The sequence below is a fragment of the Anastrepha obliqua genome, chromosome 3, assembly GCF_027943255.1.
Source record: "Anastrepha obliqua isolate idAnaObli1 chromosome 3, idAnaObli1_1.0, whole genome shotgun sequence".
NCBI lineage: Eukaryota > Metazoa > Arthropoda > Insecta > Diptera > Tephritidae > Anastrepha > Anastrepha obliqua.
Window position 1 is genome coordinate 73,455,946 of NC_072894.1, and position 22,405 is coordinate 73,478,350.

Genomic DNA, 22,405 nt, shown 5'->3' on the forward strand with positions numbered 1-22,405 from the left:
AAACTGCGCACCACACTGTGACTCGTTCTGGGTGCAGTTCCATCTCATGGAGTATTTGCGGATTTGATTGACTCCATATACGGCAATTTTGCTTGTTTACATTGCCGTTTAGATCAAAATGGGCCTCATCAGACATAAACAAGCAATTTATGAAGTTGTTGTCTTCTTCGGCCATTTCAATAATTTTTTGGCAAAATTCCAGGCGAATAGGCAAATCCAGAGGGTTTAATTTGCTTGTGATTTGAACTTTGTACGGAAACAAGTTTAAGTCATCATGAACTATCCGCTGCAATGACCGTCTGCTAACTCCAATTTGCGCCGACAAGTTACGAGTCGAAACTCTTGGATTTGCCTGAATTGACGATGCTACAGCCGCGATTGTGGCTTCGACCCGAACATGGGGATCTCGATGGTACGGTCTGCGTGCGATGCTTCCAGATTCAGCAAACATGTTCACCAGCCTCATAATGGTCCATCTGCTCGGGGGAGTGCCGCCAAACTCCCGCCTAAATTCCCTTTGGACGGAAATGATGGACTGCAAAGCATGGTACCGCTGCACTATCCAAATCCTCTTTTCGGTATCCCAAGTCTCCATTTTTTGTAAATCTAAATACTAATCTGCAAAATAACACAGAAAAAAAGTTATTACGTTTTGTTTTTGTAGCACGATTCGTGCGCCACCTTGTATTAAACTTTATAAAAATTCATGTCGCAAAAGTAAGTATACAGTTCATCATATTATTAATTTGTGAAATCAAAAACATAATTAAAATCAAATCCTAGCACGAGTATTTGGTAGGATAACCATTAGACTTTACAATCGCTTTAAGTCGTGATGGCATTATCTTCACCAAGTTTTCAGTTGCAGCTGGTGGTATTTTATTCCATTCCTCTTGAAGGACGTTTTTCAATTGTTCCTTATTTCTAATCGGATGTTTACGTATTTTCCGCCTTAAATATTCCTATAAATGTTCGATTGGGTTGGTATCCGGAGACTGTGGCGGTTTTCGCACATTGTATAATACAACAGCCACTCTCGTACAATGTTGGATGTGTGCTTGGGGTCATTATCCTGCTGGAAGAGAAACGTTGCTCCGAGGCCATTATTTGGTAGCGCGTTCTTTCAAAATATTTAAGTAACCATATCGGTCCATAATATTTTCGATAAAGGCCAAGTTTCCAACCCCGTTCGCAGCCATACATCCCCAAACCATCACAGAGCCCCCTCCATGCTTCACAGTGCCGGTCATATTGTTTGGATCCAATTCCCTGTTAACTTTTCTCCAAACTTTTTCACGCCCATCAAATCCACAGATACTGAACTTACACTTATCAGAAAATATGACTTGGTTCCAAAACGTTTGGCCATATTTTTTATGATCTTTTGCGAATGAAATCCGTTTACTCCGATTGACACTACTCACGAAGGGTTTTTTCCTAACACTGCGCCCATGATAGCCAGTACTATGCAAAGCCGGCGAATAGTTTGGGTTCAGATTTCAATTTGGGGGCACTTATTTTGGGGTTTGTCCTGATTTTCCGTACGACTAAGCTTTTGGGACTTAAGAGCGGCGGACGCCCACAATGCTCTTTATTAGTGGTGCTTCCCGCACTTTTATATTTATTCACATTCTTTTGAACTGTAGCAAAACTCCTATCTATCAAACGACCGATTTCTCGCAATGATTTATGTTCCTTTTGATATATTACTAGCGAAAACCCGCCCGTTCCGCTGGTCGTCTTTAAAAAAATCTAGATTAATTAATTAAATTAAGCCGAAAAATACTGTGTGTATTTTATAAAAATTCTCGCGCATGAATAGTAATGAAAGAAGTTTTAAATAGTAGTAGCAATTAAAAAACGTTTTATGTGATTTACTTTATTACTTTTTTTTATTGTAATGCTCTTTGGTATACAATATTCTTCGTTTTTCAATGCGTTGTTGAATGAATGAACAATACCGATGGCTTGCCAACTCTTGAGCATGAAACATAAAGTTGGCCATGAGAAAAACATGGGTATTCTAAATCAATACCACAAATTGATAAAGTTTGGCCTTGTGACTTATTAATAGTAATCGTGAATAAAAGCGAACAGGAAATTGAAGACGTTTGAATTCAAACGGCATGTCCGATGGTATCATTGGTGTTCGCGGTATTAGTATACCAGAGTATTTTCCATTCAAAATTGTTGCTTCAATGACGTTATTCATCAATCTCTTAACTGTTAATCGAGTGCCATTACATAGTCGTGGTTGATTTATGTTTCTCAACATAATAATCAGTGCTCCTATTCTCAAGTTTAGCATGTGTGGCGGTAATCCAGGTAAATCAAAGGAATTCAAAAATTCAGTGGGATAATTTACAATATCATCTTGATTTGTAACAGTGTCAACGGATCGATATGTTTGTTCTGGACTTGGTATGTTAGCCAAAATAGCCGCATTCATTTCATTCACATCTTTATTTTTGCCAGCCATGATGGCTCGTTCACTAAGCCAATCATGATTTTTGTAATTTTGAGGCAAATTTGGGAAAATACTTTCAACTAACTGTTCTTTCGTTTGACTTATTTAACAAAAGTTTGGTTGTAAAGTTATTAACCCAGTTAGATTATCGACAGGAACTTTGCCATTTCCAATATCCAATAATTGCTGTGAAAATTCAGCAGCTGATGGATCATTTTGCATTAGAACACGTACATTTGTAGTTAGTTTGAGTGTTTGAACATGTCTCCACAAATATGATGACTTCAAACATGCAGCCAATTCATCTGCTACAGTTGTTCGAGGAATAATAGGCAGTGTTTGTCTAAAATCACCTGCCAGCAGCACTAAGGCACGACCAAACATTTCATTTTTACTACGTAAATCTCATAATGTCCTATCAAGCGCTTCCAGTGACTTTTTATGTGCCATCGTGCACTCATCCCATACAATTACGTGTGCGAAAAAGCGGAGAAGGAGAAGAGAACTGTGAATTTTTCACTATAACTGACTTCAGATTAACGTTTATATAATAAGCGTATATGTAACATTTTAAAATTAAAAAAAAAATTTTTAATTTTTAATAATAAGTGGTCTTCCTCTTCCTGTAGCTATTCCTTTTCCTCTTCCATCTCCAGCTCCATCTCCTTTCTTTATCCCGGAAACGGGCAGTAAAAATTACTTCACTTAAAAGCTTTCATCAACAGCTTCCATATGATACCCATATTGTACAAACACATCCAAGGGTTCCTTGGCCCACCTTTTCGGCTATATCTCGAGACCCTGGTCACTCAGAGATCTAAAAAATACTCTGTATTAAAGCACTCATCAGTAGCTTTGATTTGATACCCATAATGTAAAAACACATCCTAGGGTTACCTGGGTCCTCGTTTTGGCCTTCGGCAGCGCCACCTGGTGGCGAGTGGAATCAATAAGCATATCATACTAACCTTCACCGTGGAAAAAAAACTATATATACCACATTTCATAATAATCCGCCCAGACACACACAACCAAAATGTATTCAATTCTAATGAATGCGATGTGCGGTAAAAAAATACCTGCGGCAAATAGCAAAAACACACTCGCTTAACCGACGCACCGCACACACACGCGTTATCGGATTTCAACCAAACTCCACAGAAACCTTTGCCAAAGCAACACCAACAATATGTGAAACTTTCATTGTTTTCCTTACACGCGTTGCTGAGATTACCCCGGACAAACGCACACTTTTTTTCAGCTTAATTTTTATATACCTTCTACTCAAATATGAACGAGACGTTATCAATAAAACGGTCCGCGGATGACATATGGCAAAAATAAATTTTTTGTTTTTTGGTAGGACTGTTATAAGCTTACATGGCAAATTTCAGCGTGATACGTCACATAGTTTGTTTTCTGTGCTACTGTAAACAAGTCAGCTCGAGTGTGTTCTTCGAATTTAACGATGGAAATTCAAGTTGAACAAAGAATTTGTTTGAAATTTTGTTATTCCAACAAAATTTCGGCTTCAGACGCCTTAAAAATGTTGCAGACAACCTATGGGGACTCTGCTCTATCGCGTGCAAGTGTTTTCCAGTGGTACAAATCGTTCAAAGAGGGCCGTACATCAACCCAAAAAACCACGCCAAAGTCGCTCAAAAATTAAGGTTATGCTGAGTGATTTTTTCGATTACGAAGGTATGGTGCACTCGGAGTTCCTTCCGCAAGGCCGATCGGTTAACGCTGAATATTATTTAGACGTTTTAAAGCGTTTGCGCGAGAACATTCGTCTTAAAAGGAAGGAATTGTGGGACAACAAGTCATGGTTCTTGCATCACGATAATGCACCAGCTCATACATCACGTCTTGTTCGCGATTATTTGAACAAAAATAATGTTAATATCGTTACGCAAGCACCGTATTCGCCTGATATGGCTCCATGTGACTTTTTCCTGTTTCCCAAGCTCAAGTTGCCGCTCCGTGGAAAACATTTTGAGACAATTGAAGTCATAACAGAGAATTCGAAGAACACACTCGAGCTTGACTTGTTTACAGTAGCACAGAAAACAAACTATGTGACATATCACGCTGAAATTTGCCATGTTAGCTTATAACAGTCCTACCAAAAAACAAAAAATTTATTTTTGCCATATGTCATCCGCGGACCGTTTTATTGATAACGTCTCGTTCATATTTGAGCAGAAGTATATAGATAATCAGTTTTTTTAAATCATCAGAAAGCTCTTTTCCTTTTGATGCCATTACTAAAAATGTCGCGAAATTTAATACAAAACGTACTTCCCTAAATTTGTATACTCACTTTAATTATTTTCTTTTAGTAGCTTTAACTTTTTTAATCAATACGTAAAAATAAATGTTATGCTAACTGAACAATCGTTTGCTGTATACTAACTTTTGTGACATAAATTTCGCTGGCAACAAAGGCAATGCAAAGCGTGGATAACGGTACCTAAAATTTACAGCTAAATTATGGCGCATATGAAAGCTTATCCCAGTACTCAATTACCATGTGTAATATATTTTGATTACACATTAAGGAAAGCGTTAGCGTCAAACAATTCCATAAATCAGGCCCCTGTATTTTATTTATGTTACTAATTGTATCTGTTTATTTTTAGGTTCAATTGCGTTTTAATCTCTATGGATCTGGTGCGCTGTCAGCGTTTCACTCTGAGTCTCCGTCTTTCTGCTACTAAGATTCTGATAAAGGGTGGATAAATTTTCTCATCCTGTTTCGGAGACAATTGGTACCTAACAGTGGGCTCTTTGAATGTTTTAGTAGACAAAAAAGTCAATTAAATCCGAGATTTTCTTTGATGGCAAGTAAGCCGGTTGAAATTAAATTACAGCCTGAACCCCTCATAGCGGTGGCTTATGGAATGTTTTCTTATTTTTTGTTCAAGAACATTCTATAAATTCTCAATAACATTGTGAACGGGCGATTGCGCTGGCTCTCAAACCACATGGGGGCAGTTCCAGGTAAGCCATATTAAGCCATATTTGATGTTAAGCAAATATATGGGTTGTTTTGATAGAGTCGAAATATATACCCGAATACCCCCAGCAATTTTAAATAAGTTGTTTTATTCATAATTCCTCTACTGATGACAACCTCAAGCCGTAATATGACCTCCACCGTGTTCGCAGTTTTTCGCAGGTTTTTGGGCTGCACCTCAAAATTAAATTTGCGCAAAACAAACGTTTTTCCATCGCAACCAAAAAAATTAAATTAGCTTTCATCAGCAAAAATTATGTCACTCCAAAAGATGTCGTCCTCATTAGCTTGGCTTCAACAAGCTGCACTTTGGACTGTATATTTCGCGCACTAATAAATGGTTTGTTTTGAGCTGTTCTTCCATGAAATCGCCATTACGGAGAGTTCTTATTATGCTGAACTTCTTTTATCAATGCTGATGCACTTATAGTTGGAACATTCTTAATTATCTTTAATATCCATCTTTCTGTGGAAATGCTTAAAATCACATTTTCAGTCAATTTTTATGCGCATTACTAGTTTTAAAGAACTCAATTACTAATGCGCGTGGGTCTACAGACGAACGGCGTCCGCGTACGTAATCATATAGATAAAGAAGAAAATTCCCTAAAAGGAAAGAAATAATGTCGCGGAAAGGACTGCAGCTAAAATAAAAAAAATATTAAAAAATTAATGAAGGTTATATGTTAAACCATACGTTATATAAAATCACAACACTTTCCAGTTCTGCTAAAACTAATTACCGCACTAGTTACAAAATGTAATCGCCTTAATTAATTTCAGGTTTCTACGCATTGTAAATAGAAAATCCTTAAGAAAAAGTTGCTACAACTATAGCTCCGATCACTTTGATCGCACCCAATTTACCGAAACACGTTTTCTTAGCTTGGTAATGAGGTTGATTGTACGTTTGTGGCACAACTAACATTCATCGCCAAAGTTGCAATTTTCATGATCACATCAGAAGAAACGAATGCAATAACCGCAGTGCTCCATTCCACAGGCAAGCTGGTACATACATTACATATGTGCATATGTATGTGTACATGCAGTTTTTCATTAAAAAAGTGCACGAGTACATTGGAATTCATTGTTACAGCAATCTCTTTTGTAATGACCTTTTCACAAGCATTGGCATTGCACTTCTTCTTCTTCTTGTCGCCCTTGGTTTTATTACATGCCCATAGGTCATCAACAATTTCTTAGCAACATCCTATTAAAAGGTTGGAAATTGAGTTAAAAGTGATTATCCGCTTAAATTTGTTGCAATTTGCCACTCGTCAAATTTATTGAGTTTAGAAGCAGTCAAATAATCATAAGTATCTCTAATAATTTTTTTAGGTATTTTGTATCATTCATATAATATTTATAGACAAAAGATTTTTCTTGTATTAGCCACCATGGAGAAAATCTGTATGTATCTATACCCATACACTTATATATAGTATATATATATGTAGACTAGGGCGGGCCAACTTTTCTTCTATATTATACCCAGCAGATTCGGGTTCTACATATGATAAGAAAAGAAGGGCACTGGAATATATCTCTAAACTCGTTTTGGAGGGAACCAAATTATCAAAGAAACTATCTTCCATTAACACGAAATTTATTTTAAGCTATGTGCTAATGATACTAAATACTATGAATAACATAATAACATATGAATGATAAAAATAATTTTTAACACATATTTATACTTGCGTGTTTTTTGGTACGAATAATTTATTTTTGATTTCCATTTTTATGAGACAAAAAGCAATCACAAACCTCTGAGTGTAGTTCTGCCATGAAAAAGCTCCTGCACTTGTGGGTTTTTAAACTCTAAGTCTCCAGTGCAAAAATGTACAATATTCCGACAGGGTGATTAATTTGCAGACACTTTTGTCCACCCAAGAGAGGTGTCCGCTCTAGGGGAGGTTAGCTGATTTCAGAACTTTTTAATTTTTAATTAATTTAATACTATTTCTTATTTGAATAAAAGATATTGATATTATATCATTCGAACAAAAATTTGTATGTATTTTTTTAAAAGTGCATATTTCATTTATGTGCATAAGTGCATATACCTGTAGTATAAAGTACTAACGAAAATAAAAATAAATATTTTATAACATTTCAGTCAATAAGCTACATAAAACTAGATGATTAGATTCATTATGCATATAAAATCTTAGAAATTGCCGATTGACGTAAGTTTTTTTTCAAAAGGAAAGTGGTACAATTCCCACACATTCATTTTTACCGAATAATTTCTTTATTTGAGACGATGTGCTTTTCCAATTTTTAATCTAATGAGGGAAATCGGACTTGTTTCTTTTAAAAATTCATAGAAAAACTCGGAGGTGAAATTATACCAAATTTACTAAATTAATTATATTTTATCTGGAAAACTTTATTATGAAAACAAACAATAATGTCCTTTAATAAAAGGTTTGCGTGCGCTCTATATATGTTTTGGTGTCAATTTTACGAAAAACCAGTGCCCGCGTCTAACACAACCGCAAATTAGTCACCGTTCATAGTCCACAAATACTCAACCCTTTCTACCCCTCTCCTTTTCGTCCTATAATTTTTTTTTCTTCCCCTCTTTTCCCCTCTTGCGATGGTATCACAAAGGATGAACCAAACTTCTTTCGTCCAAGTGGAGCCACTCTCTGGGCAACCATTTAAACCTAACGTAACCTAACCTAGCTAACCTAAGTGTTCGCGTCTGGCCAAGAGAGTGTCTGCTTAAGAGATAGTAATTTATTCCGAAATTTATATATTACATAAAACATGGTAAAAAAAAATGTTCGCCCAAAAGAGAGAGATCGTCAAATAGAGATATCCGTTAGGGGAAGTTTCACTGTATATATTTTTGTATGTAAGAAATCACTAGACGGCGCTACAATATGCTATTATTTAATATTGTTATAGGAAAAGATACTGCACACACTTTTTTTATACTATATTACTAGGTAAATCAAACTAAAAAACTGCGATATATCTTCAAAAACTGATTGATGAGATTTACGCTTATTGTACACAGTGGGGTCTAAACGTAAATCTGTTTCAATCTAAAGTTATCAGAGAATGTATAAGAATTCTTGCTGGCGTACGGTAAACGTACGGTAACGTTTCCATTCAATTGTCAATGAATATAAATGTCTTTGGTTAAAAAACTGTCTGAGCCAAAACTTCCAATAAATGTCACATGGCTGAAATACATAAGCAACCCTTGGATAAATATTACCAAAAAATTTAAAATTTTCTGCCCTGCTGTAGGGCGTTACTATTTTACGGTGCTCAGATATGGGGTGTTGATAGATATGAGCCATTAGAGCAAATACTTTCTGTACCCATATGGCTTTTATTGTACGTTGCCTTAGTCTACCGGCAAACGGACTCCCTCGCATCTTGGCTCAAGAAGCAGTAAGGCATTGGGTTAAGAAGTGGACTAAAATATACAATAGTGTAGATATGGATCCCCCTAAATTTTTGCCCCTAGTCTGTTAAGATTATCTTGCCCTTATTAATAGATAAATTGATTTTGAAGGAACAAAGACATTAACATATGGTCTTTATCAACATCTAGCGCCGCAAAGATCAATTTATTTTAATTAGAGGAGGCTGACGACCAAATGGTGGATAATTACAATTGCGTTAACCTCTTCAAACTGCTGATGAAATTCACCGCGTGTGATATTTAAACCTGCTATATCCGCAAGTGTAGTAAAAAAGTGAGAACTAAGATGCCTGAATATTTGCCCATCGAGAGCAGGACTGCTGAGGAAAAAATGCTGAAATGATTCCACCTTATCCTCCAAACAGCTTCTGCAGAAAGGACTTGAAGCAACCACAAGACTCACTTCATGGAAACCTAACGGAAAATGCCCGGTAAGGATACCCACCAAATTCGAAAGCTGCTGCTATGTTAGGCTTAGAAGTTCTTTCGAGCGCCTGTAATCTACATGTGGCTATTTGTAAAGATTTGGCTATTAGTAAATCGTATTTTTAGACAACGAACCTTTAAGTCTATATTATATTAGGCTCGCAATTATTCTGTATTTTTAAGGCTAATATTAGGTTAGTTTTTTAGCAGTTGTACACTATGGGCACAGTCAGGTACATACGTGATTGTAATGCTGCATGTGGAAACTTTTTCTGAGCTGGAGACGAAACATCAGACTAATGAGATAAGAGAATTGTAAAGTATTTTAACTATGAATTAGTAAAAAAATGCCTATATCCGCACATACATATAATACATGCATACATATTTGTATTATATGTACTATGTTTTTATTAACAACAAAAAACATTATTAGTATATCTTAAGAGTATCAAAATTATACAGGCATCTAAAATCATTGTACCATAAAACAGACAAATATATTAAACTTTTCATCAAGAAAATCAGTAAACTGATCCAGTGTGTGCTATGCACGAGAAATTCCGGAAAATCCAGTGAAAATTAGTAGCAAAACAAACCGTACGAAAGTTGTTGAGCCGGCTGGGAAGATGAAACTGATGCGTTAGAAAACCTGCCCACACAACGACGTCATCATAGTAGTTACATATGTACATACATATGTACATATTTATAGATGTATGGCATGCATGTGCAGATGCGCCTTATATATACAGTTACATGTATGTGCATATAAATAGCGATTGCATCGCAGACAGCAACTTTATTGCAAGTCTGTCCTTGACTTACGCACATGTTGCACAAAATACTCGCAATACAATTGGATTAATAAACTATATATTATATAAATATACGTGACTACATACATATATCGGGGATTTAGAAAAGCGCTAAATAAACACACTAAGTTGATGGTGATAATCCAATCGAAAATTAAAGTGTTTCAACAGAATTTGCCCATTGAATAATCGCTATGAAATTTGCTGTGAGTGCTTTTGCTTGTATTTGTGGCTTATATCAAATAAATTTTATAATAGAAAGTGAAATTTAGTTGTCAAAGCAAAAACTTTCTCCACTGAAAGTGAAAGTTCAAACGAGTTATTTAAGTTATTTAAGAAAAGTCGAAGGCAATCGCTTGATATCCTTTTGTATGACATATGAAGAGATGTGAAATGTAAAAAGTACTGGATACGCAAAAATGTTGCATTAAATTGAAAATACCTTTTGTGCTATATTGTAATCGTGAAAGTGATCTAAGCTGACTGCTTGATAGCTGAGTGTATTTGTGTTACTAAATCCAAATGTCGTGGATTCGATCACAAACTCGGAGGCAAGGAATAATATTAACATCACAGATAAATTTCGTATCGTATCAATTCTCCAGAAAAAGGGGAATTAGTTCTAAGTGGCAGTGTTATTTTTAAAACTGCTGATTCCCCGCCGACTGGGTACTGAAGGCGTTCGAGTGCGTGAAAATATTAATAGAAGTATGGGCAACTCTTACATTCTTAGTAACCTCAGTGTGACCTTGCTTGGTAAAGTGGCTTGGCTGGGGTTACTAGTATCAGAGCAAGGCAAGAGCCAAGAAAACTCAACAAAGTCCAAGATGATAGTTATTCTTTTTCAAACACTACCCATCACTGCTGTGACCAATATCGTACAACCGGAACTATTTCGAACGTATTCGAATATAACTCGAAAAGTTATGGAATATTACAATGGAACTTTCAGCGATTACTGAGCTTAGGATCAGCTATGAATGCCAAAAATTAGAAAAACATCTGAAGAGACTGTTTTTTGAAAATTTCAAAAAAATTTAAACCCTATTACAAAATTTTCATCGTTGAATAAATCACAAAAGAATTAAATTTTTTCAGTTTACTTCTTATTGTACTCAAGCTTACGAATAAACCAATTTAAAAAAAAATTATCACTATATCAATAATATTGTTTTATAACAACGTAAAAAATGTAATATAAAAAATTTATATTTGTCCTGGCGGAAATCTTTTAATGACTATATATGTATCTTCTTTGGTTTGATATTTATATTATATCCATGCCTCAGCTGGTGCCACTGCTACCAGTTACCATACGTAATTTAAGCTCACTCATGATCCGTCACTCAATATGTTGACAGCAGCTGTTATTGGTTATCATTACGCCTGAGTACTTTACGATTTTGGCAATGGGAAAATTAGTTGAACAAAGAGTTTGTCTTACTACGAAGAATCATCAATAAAATCAAAAGGCTAGTTCTCGAAAATCGTCGTATGAGTCTTAGAGAATTGTTTTAATAAGTCAACATACCTCTTAAGTCCATTCATAATAATATGACAGATATTTTGGACTTAAGGAGCGTCGGCGCACGGCTAGTTCAAAAAGTACTTAATTGTGTCTAAAAATGACATCTAAAGTAAGTGGCGGAGACATAACTTCCCGAGCCTTTTCTAAATTCCGCTTTCTGAATTGAATACAACTGGCGACGCGACTTACGCTTGCGAGTATGACATGCCAAAAACCAGCAGCTTCGAAATGGTGTCTCGAAAATGAGCTGAAGCCCAAACAAAGAAAATTCGCAAACGGCAGTGAAGGTCATAGCTCAATTAACGTAGCACTGTATGGAGGATTGGGACAAGCTCTGCTATACTCATAGGTGGACACTACTGTGAGGACGAAAAAAAAATATTGGTGTATAAATTAATCCTTTATGTTTTACTTAATAATTCCATGTACTTTTTATGCAGATGTAAAACCTATTGATTCACGTGCGTACACACTTTTTCTTTTCTGTGAATTATTGCAGCAAACGTCAAAATAAATAACACATAATTCAATAAAATTAGAGGACTATTATTTAAAACAATCATTTTTGTAAGTAAGAAAATAAGGTTTAATATTTTAATAGCGGAGATAGGGTTAAGACACACACCAATGCGTTAAGCAAGAAAAAGTTTACATAGACATCTAGAGAAGGTCATTAAGGATTCAATTATAAAGGGTGATTTTTTAAGAGCTATAGGAAAGTTTTTCAAAAAAACATACGTAAAATTCAGAAAAATGCATGAAATTTTTATTTAAATCGGTAGTACAGTCCACACAATTTAATGTTTGAAGATTATTTCATGCAAATGTTGACCGCGACTGTGCTTCAAATGGTCCATCCGCTTAGTCCAATTTTGGCATACTCTTTCCTTTCTTGGCAATGTTTCGGCCGGTATCTCACATATAAATGCTTTAATATTGTCTTCCAATGCGTTAATTGAAGTAGGCTTGTCTGAATAGACATGAGCTTTAACATAGCCCCACAAAAAATAATCTAAATGCGTTATATCGCACGATCTGGGTGGCCAATTGACAGGTCCCGAACGTGAAATAAAATGTTCACCGAACTCGCCTCTCAGCAAGTCCATTGTTACGCGTGCTGTGTGGCATGTGGCACCGTTTTGCTGAAACCACATATCATGCAAGTCAAGCTCTTGCATTTTGGGCAAAAAAAAAGTTGGATATCATTTCACGGTAGCGCTCACCATTCACAGTTACGTTACGATTTGCAGCATCTTTGAAGAAGTACGGTCCAATGATACCTCCAGCCCATAAACCCCACCAAACTGTGACCTTTTCTGGATACATTGGTAGCTCTTGCAATTCTTCTGGCTGATCTTCACTCCAAAATCGACAATTCTGCTTATTTACGTACCCATTGATCTTCGGCCAACTTTCCAAGAGCCCATTCACCAAAAATTCTGCGTTGCGGTAGGTCGTTCGACTTCAATTCTTGCACCAGCTGTATTTTGAAAGGCTTCACACCTAAATCCTTTCGCAAAATGTTCCACGTTGTTGAGTAACAGAGGCCCAATTGCTGCGCGCGGCGACGAATCGATAACACAGTCCTGCGAGGGTGAGTTTCTAGAATGGCTGTACTTGTTTCTTGTAGTTTTTTATGCGCTGAAAACGAATCTGACCTTCAAAATGCTCCATCACGTCAGGATTTTTGGTAAATGAAGCCTAAAAGGTCAAAAAATGGCCATTTTAGCCATTTTTGATAATTTTTTTTGGGATAGAAAATTTTTTTTTTCAATTTTCGACGAAAAGGTCGCATAGTACAACTCTTTAGCTTTAAAACCCATTTTTTAAAATTATTGTACGATTTTTTAAAAAAAAGTTATGACATTTTAAAATTAACAGTTTCAGTTACGTATACGTTGGGTATAACGTCTATTGGCGTAACTGAAACTGTTAATTTCAAAATGTCATAACTTTTTTTAAAAAATCGTACAATAATTTTAAAAAATGGGTTTTAAAGCTAAAGAGTTGTACTATGCGACCTTTTTGTCGAAAATTGAAAAAAAAAATTTTCTATCCCAAAAAAAATTATCAAAAATGGCTAAAATGGCCATTTTTTGACCTTTTAGGCTTCATTTACCAAAAATCCTGACGTGATGGAGCATTTTGAAGGTCAGATTCGTTTTCAGCGCATAAAAAACTACAAGAAACAAGTACAGCCATTCTAGAAACTGAAAAAAGTTAAATTTCGCAGGCCTGTGTAATTGATGGTCATCATTAACACTGGCCCATACAGCTGCTATATTTGATGTTCAATAATGTAAATTTGGTTCTAAATTTAGTTACAATAGCTGGAAGAAGCGCACGATAAACTTTCTTAACAGCACACGCATTTTTATAATAAAATTCAATGATTTGAAAGCGTTGTTCGTTTGTAAGACGATTCGTGGTTAAATTATAGACCAAACTGAAGATGTTTGACAGTGGAACAAAACACGAAACGTGCGTCAGCTGTTTAAACCAACTGTTTAAAAAGATAATAGCTAAAAAGTCACCTGTTAGTTTTTTAGTGTTATTTGACTTTGTTGGACAAAATTCAAAAACCGTTTAAAAATTCTAAAATACACTCCGGCTTTCGATAAAACAAATGTTTCATTCATTCGGTTTCTAAACATGCTTAACTCTATTTAAATAGAACTTGGTTTGCAAATGTGTGTTTGATATAACTGGTTTGAGGTAATTTATTTCGTGAAGCAATAACTTAAAAAATTGCCAGGAGGCGAAGATAGGTTGCATAAAAATTTCGACAAAAGCTGTAAACTGGAATGTACCATATTTGTTAATGTCGTATGATGAAAAATCTATTTGGAATGAAACCCTAGTCATTCTAACTCCAAAAACATTCACATTTTAAAAATTCCTGACAGTTTCGTTCAATGTTTGCAAACTGGGAAGGGCGTTTACCTCGAACGTTAGAACATACAATATTTATGCATCAAATACTCAAATGTTTCCCTGGTTTTCATTAATTTTTTTTAAAGTGAAGAAGTCAATATATTTTTTTCAAAATTGGCATACAGTTTATTTGTACATTAAAATAATACAATGCACTCGCGATAATATGAACTAATTAAAACCAGGCCTGCTCTGTTTTGAGAGATTGTTCATATTTATGAAAGGAAACTAAATTGAAAGACATTCTTTTTAATTATTTTTCAGAGATTTTTGTTTTATTTAAAACCGCAAAAGAAACGTTATATATTAATTTTCCCCCATTTAACAAATAAAAAATTAGTTACAGTCAAAAAGCTGTTCATACTTAAATTCATGCTTTGTTTAATTTTTAAAAAAATTGAGTTCATGTCGAAAAAAATCAGTAATCCGCTTTTGTTGCTTTTTTTGTTCAAGCATCTTAACAACTGTCTTTTCCCTCCGCTTGTTCAACACATTTAAATCCCATTTATCAACCATTTCAATCTCAGCCCATTCCAAAGTTTTAGTAAGCATGTCAATAGCTTCCTTTGATGTAATCGAGTTTTCCGGCTTCACAGAACAGTCATCATCATCGTCAGAAATTTCTTGTATTTCATTGTCATTGCATTCAATAGCATCATCGTTCCATTCTCTAACATTGAGAGCAATGAATTCAACCTAAAGTGAAATTTAAAAAAATAAAAACAAACTTCTTTGACTAACGGTTCTAAAACACAAACCTCAGGTCTCAAGTGTGACAAAAGATTGGCTGCACTTTCCTTCAAATCCCTTACATTCATAATTAAGTTGCTTCGAAGAATTAAAAAATTATGTTAATTATTATTATTATATTATTAATAATTAGAAACAATTAATAATTATGTGATTATAATATTCCTTTCAACAACTTTTATATAAAAATATTTCTTTTTTAGGTAAAAATATTTTTTATAACTCTGATACAGTTAAGTTGTTTACCCACAATTAAGGCTGATTCTGCTACTGACGCCGACAATAATAACACAGACGATGGGATGATGAAATATGCGCCAGAATACGTAAGTTGGAATAAAATTAATTTTTATAACAAATAAAATATAATAAAACTACGTTAAAAATAAATACTCATAATAATATGATGATATTTTCCTTATTTTGCTGCTCTTACTTTTTTCTCTTTACTTGCATAAGATCACCTGCCCTGCGTTAACAAGTTTTAACAATTTATTTGTTTCTTAGTTAATTTTAATAATTTTTGTATAAAAATATAGTTCACTTTTTTACAAAAACCAAATAAATCCAAGTTTCAAACTTTGTGCAAGTTAAAAGAATTCAACGAGTTTTCATCAAAATTTAGCACGTTTTAATTAGAGTTTTTAGAAAAATTTCGAGTATGCAGTTTTATAGGTAATTGAATTTTGGTATATAATATTAAAGTGCAAGTTTAAAAATTTTTGTCCACGGTGTTGGGTATTTTCTTCCATATTTTACATTGGCTATTTAAAAAAACATCTTTTACAAAGTATTTGGTGGCTACCATATTCAAATATATTTCTTAAATTAAGCAATGCCTTTCATTCGACACCCCACTTTTGCAACACTTAAATTTGAATATTTTAAAATAAGTGGTAACCGTATGCAAACATTCACAGAAGCAAAGTCTATCTAGGCAAAGCCACTTTATAGCTGCTACAGATAGATATTTATTTATATTTATTAAAAAAACCTTCGTTTATCCAACTAGTCTCAGAAATAAGGCCTATCTATACAGATAAACTTAGAAAATCGTACCATTTTGATATATACGTATGTATGAATAATATAGAGTAGAATCGCTCGTTTAAGTTAATAATATTATAATATTGCACTCCATCCATTATAATCCTTGAAACTCTTTTACCAGTGTGAGTATCACAATTTTCAACAGTCAGTCATCATAAATTATGCGCATATGCAAACACTTGTAAAATGCTCCAATTCATATCGTTGCTTGTCATAAGCGAGATACCTACAAAATGGGTGTAGGAAAGCTGTCAGAAATCTGTGACAATAGCTCTGGGATGTCAATCTTTTATGAAAAATAAATAATTTTATTTCATATTTTTAAATGATTTATGACTTTAAATGCCACCTAAATCATGTAAAGCTTGGCGACAGCTGACAACTTCCCATGTAATAACAAAACTAATTGATAGAAAATATGGCAGCATGATTGCTTATATACTCGTACTAATAAATATATAAGGAAAGATGTAAGCTTCTACTACTAAATGGCTAATTTTGGCAACATATGTATGTACTCGTACATGTATTATTCTTTTTTTCCTAAGCAACGACAGGTGGGCATTCCCACTATTTAGGATTGGTAGCGGCAGGTTAATCACCTACTCTGCCAGAAAGCATAATAGATTAACAAAACTAGCGCAATACTGAGTCTTGTCGAGGTCCTATGCTCCCAAGTGGAGTGAACAAGGAAAAAAAAATGTACATGTATTTAATTTTTTATTCTAACAACAGAGCAGCTTTAGCAAATTATAAATGTATCCAAATTGAATTGCTTGCTCAAAATGCAGTTAGTTTATATGATAAATATAAATTTCAAGAAGGAAATTGAGTACCGAAAAATTTTAAAGAACTCCTTTTTTTGATCTACGATATCACGATCCTAATTCTGAAGAGAGTAAATAGAGTCAAACGGCTGTCAGAATTACTAATTGTTTTTGACCCCAAATTGAGATAATAAGGTACATATTATTCCCCATACAAAGGAGTGACCCAAAAGTGACGTTTGGCCAGAAGTCGAATTCTAACCGAAATAAAGTTGGTGTCAGCAAAACAAAAAGTCCAGAGTGGAGTTACGAGAATATAACAAGTAACAGATCCATGGACTGAATTCTTGGATTTAATAATGAGTCCAAACCTCCGAAAGAGGACCTCCGGTTTTCTTTAATCCTTCTGTGATTTTTTCAGGCGTTAATTAGAATGAGCAATTATTTCAAGGGCTTATTAATCAATCTCGTCACCTCGTCATATCTTAAACTTAATAAAATTATTGATGACATTTGACTAGCCATTGGACGGCTAATAACACACCGGCCGCTGAAATGGAAAATGAACAAGACAGTTTACAAGTAAATCGTTTGGCTAGAAACTACTTAGTAGGACCGAGCCAATAGTCTAACGCTAAAGAGAGAGCTGAATTACCGCAACCAGCGACTTAATTCGTTTTAATTTTAATATCAAATGGCATTAAGAACATTAGCTACAAAATATATGCATGAGTATGTATGTATTGTACTAATAATTTCATAATAATAAATAATACTAAAATAAACAACAATTATGATAAGATAATCTGGAATAAATTAGATACGAGTTACAGTTCAGATGGTTCTCAAATTATTAAATCAAAAATGTATATTTTATAGGAAATATTTCTAGCCAAAAGCGGATCCGTATAGAAATTAAGTGAGTACATACCACCATTAATGAATGGGTTTTTAAATCTTGGCGGTCGCACGAGTGGCGCATCGGCTGTTAGTGAGGAGGTTATATAATATATAAATATTATATAATATATGTATAGTGGGAGGTGGGTATAAATGTCATATTAAAAAAGGTGTATAAAATTACAAAGTGGGTTTTCAGAATTTAAAAAAAATAACGTTTCCACTATAATTTGGAATTCATAAAATTACTATAAAAATCCATAAAGAATTATAAAAAGAGGTAACAAACGAAAAAGTAATATGATGAAAATTTCTAAATGTTCTTTTTTTAACAATTTCCGCAAAATGTCATTTGAAGTTTTTATATTTCAATATCCTTGAATATTTTCATAAAAGCATAAAATCGAGATTGTGATAAATTTTCATCTACTCGTATGTAGATGTAAATTATTTAATGTATGCTAAAGAAAAGTGCATATTTTTGTATGTAGCCATTATTATTCGATATACAAGTACATATGCAGCAGCCATTTTAATCAAAATGTTTTAAAACATCAAGACGCACATCACAACTAGGAGAAGAAACTCGACCAATTACCCAATAAAGAATGTACCCGACAATTATATAAATGAATGAATAAAAATGAGGTTTGCACTTCGGCCTCACAGTCTTTTGTACCCTCTACTCCCCCACAATACCTCATCCAAACTCAGCTCAATAAACCTTCGATGAAGCTGGATTGGTCTGAGTATATATCCCTTCGCATCCGGCCGATATATCTAATATTTTTTGTCGCTATAGCATTAGATTCGAGAAAAGGTGTGTTGGAGTTTCTGGGTATTGCTCGCAAAAACGGGGAAAGTCAGTAGACAGATGGGGAAATACCCCAAGTTACAGACCGCTTTTTTTGGGCTATATAATCCAGCGCCTATGCCCTCCGGGGTCTTCGAGTAGGGTGCACTCTCGGAGTTGCGTTATCATCCAGTTCAATCCTAAATTTTTTCTCAAATTTAATAACCTTTGCGAAATCATCCCTTGGTAGGATGAGATCACTTCTTTTATCAAAATCTTCTGTAGTCATATTAAACAGGTGCGCTCGGCTGATTGCTTAATAACTACGTGAGTCGGTGTGAACTCGTGCATCACCTACGATCACTAACGCAGTTGTAGGGCAGGTGCGCGTCGCTCCCGTGATGCACACGCATGCTAAGCGCTGAAACTTAGTCAGTGCTACCCGTAATTTGGAAAAGGCGGTCTTCGATACCCACGCGACCGCTCCATATTTTATCTTTAGTCTAATTATCAGGATGTACATCCATCTCATGATTATTGAACTACAAATCCAAGATTTTCCTGCTAAATGTTTGCATGGTATGAGAGCCTTAGTTGCGAAGGTACTTAACTTCTCCGACTATTCCAATAGCAACCCCGTGCATATTTATTTGCCTTATTCCTAAAACGTATACAACTTAACTAATATTATAATAATATAATAAACTTCATGAGTATATTTTTTGTTTGTTTTTATTTTCATTTTTCAGGAACATCCAGAATATGCTTTTAGTTATGGTGTCAAGGATCTTCACACAGGCGACGTAAAATCACAGTGGGAATCACGTGACGGCGATTCGATTAAAGGTCACTATAGTATTCTCGAGCCAGATGGTTCAATACGTACAGTCCATTACACTGCAGATGCAAAACATGGATTCAATGCCGTGGTAAAAACTGTTGGTGCAAACTCCCACCCAGTCACCGAATCGCCACACAGTGACAATGGCATCAATGATAACACTTCCCAATCCAAAATTAATCACTATAGCAAAGATCAAGAACACATAGTGCTAAGTTCAGATATTAAACCCTTAAAACAGCCAATCGAAGACCTCACACATTCACACCCGAAAATACCCAGCCTAATTGAATTCAAGCCACATGCACGCATCAAGCAAGTACCGATGGAACTGGAGCCGGGTATGCGTGAAAGATTGCAAATAGCAAGAGACGAGTATTACCAAAAACAAAATTCACTGAAAACATCTCATCCTGCACCAGATTCATACAGTAATCAGGAAAGTGAGTGGAAAGCTCTCGTACTAGATCAAAATTCCGAGTATCAACCGATATATAGTACCAACAAAAATGGTTATCAAAGCGCAGAGAATTACATTTCAACAAAACAATCAAACATAGCGAATATAGAACAAAACGCCCTGAACGCCAATGGTGGTGGACAGCGTACTGATTTTATTGCATCAGTGCCATTGCATCAACGCCATCATGCTTCTTATGTCGATAACATACCGCCAGGTAAAAAATTCGCCTTCACAACTCCTAATTACAAACATTACTCAGCACCAGCACAATACAAATATCAGACGAACTTCAAAGCGCCTTCACCACAAAATCGTCCCGACTATATCAACTACTTTCAGCGGAAAACAAAGAAATTCAATCATAAGGACTCAGCAGGTCCTGTAGTTTTTCCTAATCATGGCGGTGATGAGCAAAACGCTGCTTCAGCGCAAATGGTACAGTCAATGGTGAAGCTCGATCGAAAGCACATAATGCCCATGTACGCCAAACACTATAGCGCAGACAGCTATCGCCATCAACGCTATCGCACTATCTAAACAATATTTTCAGTACATGGATCAGATAGTTGATCATTTAACGCGGATATGCGTATAAATATTTATATGTATGTATAAGGACTAAAATTGCATTATAAGTAAAATTCTGATATTATTTAATATGGCCCCATACTTGTATATTTATTTTAGCAAATAGTTTGAAAACTAATATGATTGTTTATTTAGTTGCGTATTTAAAAGTAAGTTTTTTTCCAAATGAATAAAAAAATAAAAATTCAAAGAATAGATCTGTTAGTTTTACTTTTTTCTATAATAGTTAGAAAAAAATCATGATCATAGGTCACTAGTCGGCGCGCTGCTGCCGTGAAGCAAGTAATTGTGGAAATGTTCTTTGAAATAAAATTTCATAACGTAGTTTGTAATAAAAGCTGATTTTGGCGGCCACTCCTTAACGAAAAAAAGTCAAAAATTTACAATTTTAGCCGCTTCCTATTCATTACTGAGTTATTTGTAGTAGACAATATTTTTTTTTTTCGTCCACATCCAGTGATACCGTCGGTGCGAAGCGGTTTATAGGATCTGAAACTATTAATCGCCTATCGAATCTTGGTTTGTACTCTTCGTTATGATGTAACGCTGGGGTGGCAGATCCAGTAAGGACGCCTGAACAGGAACACGAGTATCAAATGAGATATCCAGAGAATCCCTAATAGACATGGTCTACGAACCGTTCGGTCTCTTACAAAGCCTGGGGGCATAGATGTCGATAATTTCTTAAGATTAGAAATTTCCATACACGCATCAACTCAGGTACAAAAATTCCAGCGTGAACTAGGTTTTTCTCTATTCAGAGCATTTTTGTAGATTCTGAGACTTTCCTTATGACGTTCCCAATCGTCTACCTGAGCAGTTGCTTTATTCCAATTAAACAATCTGTTTTAGTTTGCCAAAATTTGTCGCGGTAATTCAACATGGAAGTGAAGTTATAAGACTAAGAGCATTCAACACATGAAGGCCATATAAGTATGGGGTATATAACAATCTTAGGGGAAATCACAGAACGGCGCTTATTGTGAAATAAAAGATTACTTCGGCATGGATTGCAACTACGCCGGTAGCTCAAAAATGGGGAGAGTTCTTTTCTTGGGAATCTGCAAGCTTTACAGTCAAACCATTTACAAAGTATCTGCGAAATCTTTCACGCTGGAATCTTTAATTTAGAGAAGACGTCAAGTGTTCAACAAAGTAACCACGAGTTTAAAATATGAATATCCTTTTTGATAGTCAGGCTACACCGAAGCCTAAATAATATTATAAATACAAAGTATTAAAATAAAAAAAGGCGAAGAAGTAGTAAAAGCATTCAATACCCTGAAACTTTTAGGAACATGCTGCTGAAATTAAAAATAGTCCTTGCCTGAATATAAATCTGGGCTGTCCTGGCAGCGTATACCGGACTGCTGTTAAGGCAGTTGTGTTATAAAAGCATAAAATGCTTAAACATTTCATACAAACCATAAAAGTCTGCTGTGTTCCCGAACATAGCGCTATTTAAGATAATGAAGTTGCAGATGAGTTGGCCAGGCATGTCACGAAATTGCAAACGGCCACTCAAGCACCCTTTTGTGGAGAAAAAATTACCCATGTATAAGCCAAACTTAGTTTCCGCAGATAAATAAACTTACAGACTACCCGATAACTGG

The 22,405-nt window shown here is 35.0% G+C and overlaps 1 protein-coding gene across 1 annotated transcript; it reads left to right on the forward strand.

The window, feature by feature from the left end:
* The first annotated feature begins 10,156 nt into the window (after positions 1-10,156).
* LOC129240879 (uncharacterized) lies at positions 10,157-20,987 on the forward strand. Its single transcript, XM_054876931.1, has 3 exons — positions 10,157-10,384; positions 15,594-15,716; positions 19,650-20,987. Exons 1-3 carry the CDS (start codon positions 10,373-10,375, stop codon positions 20,739-20,741), a joined length of 1,227 nt encoding a protein of 408 aa, XP_054732906.1. The 5' UTR covers positions 10,157-10,372; the 3' UTR covers positions 20,742-20,987.
* Positions 20,988-22,405: the final 1,418 nt, after the last annotated feature.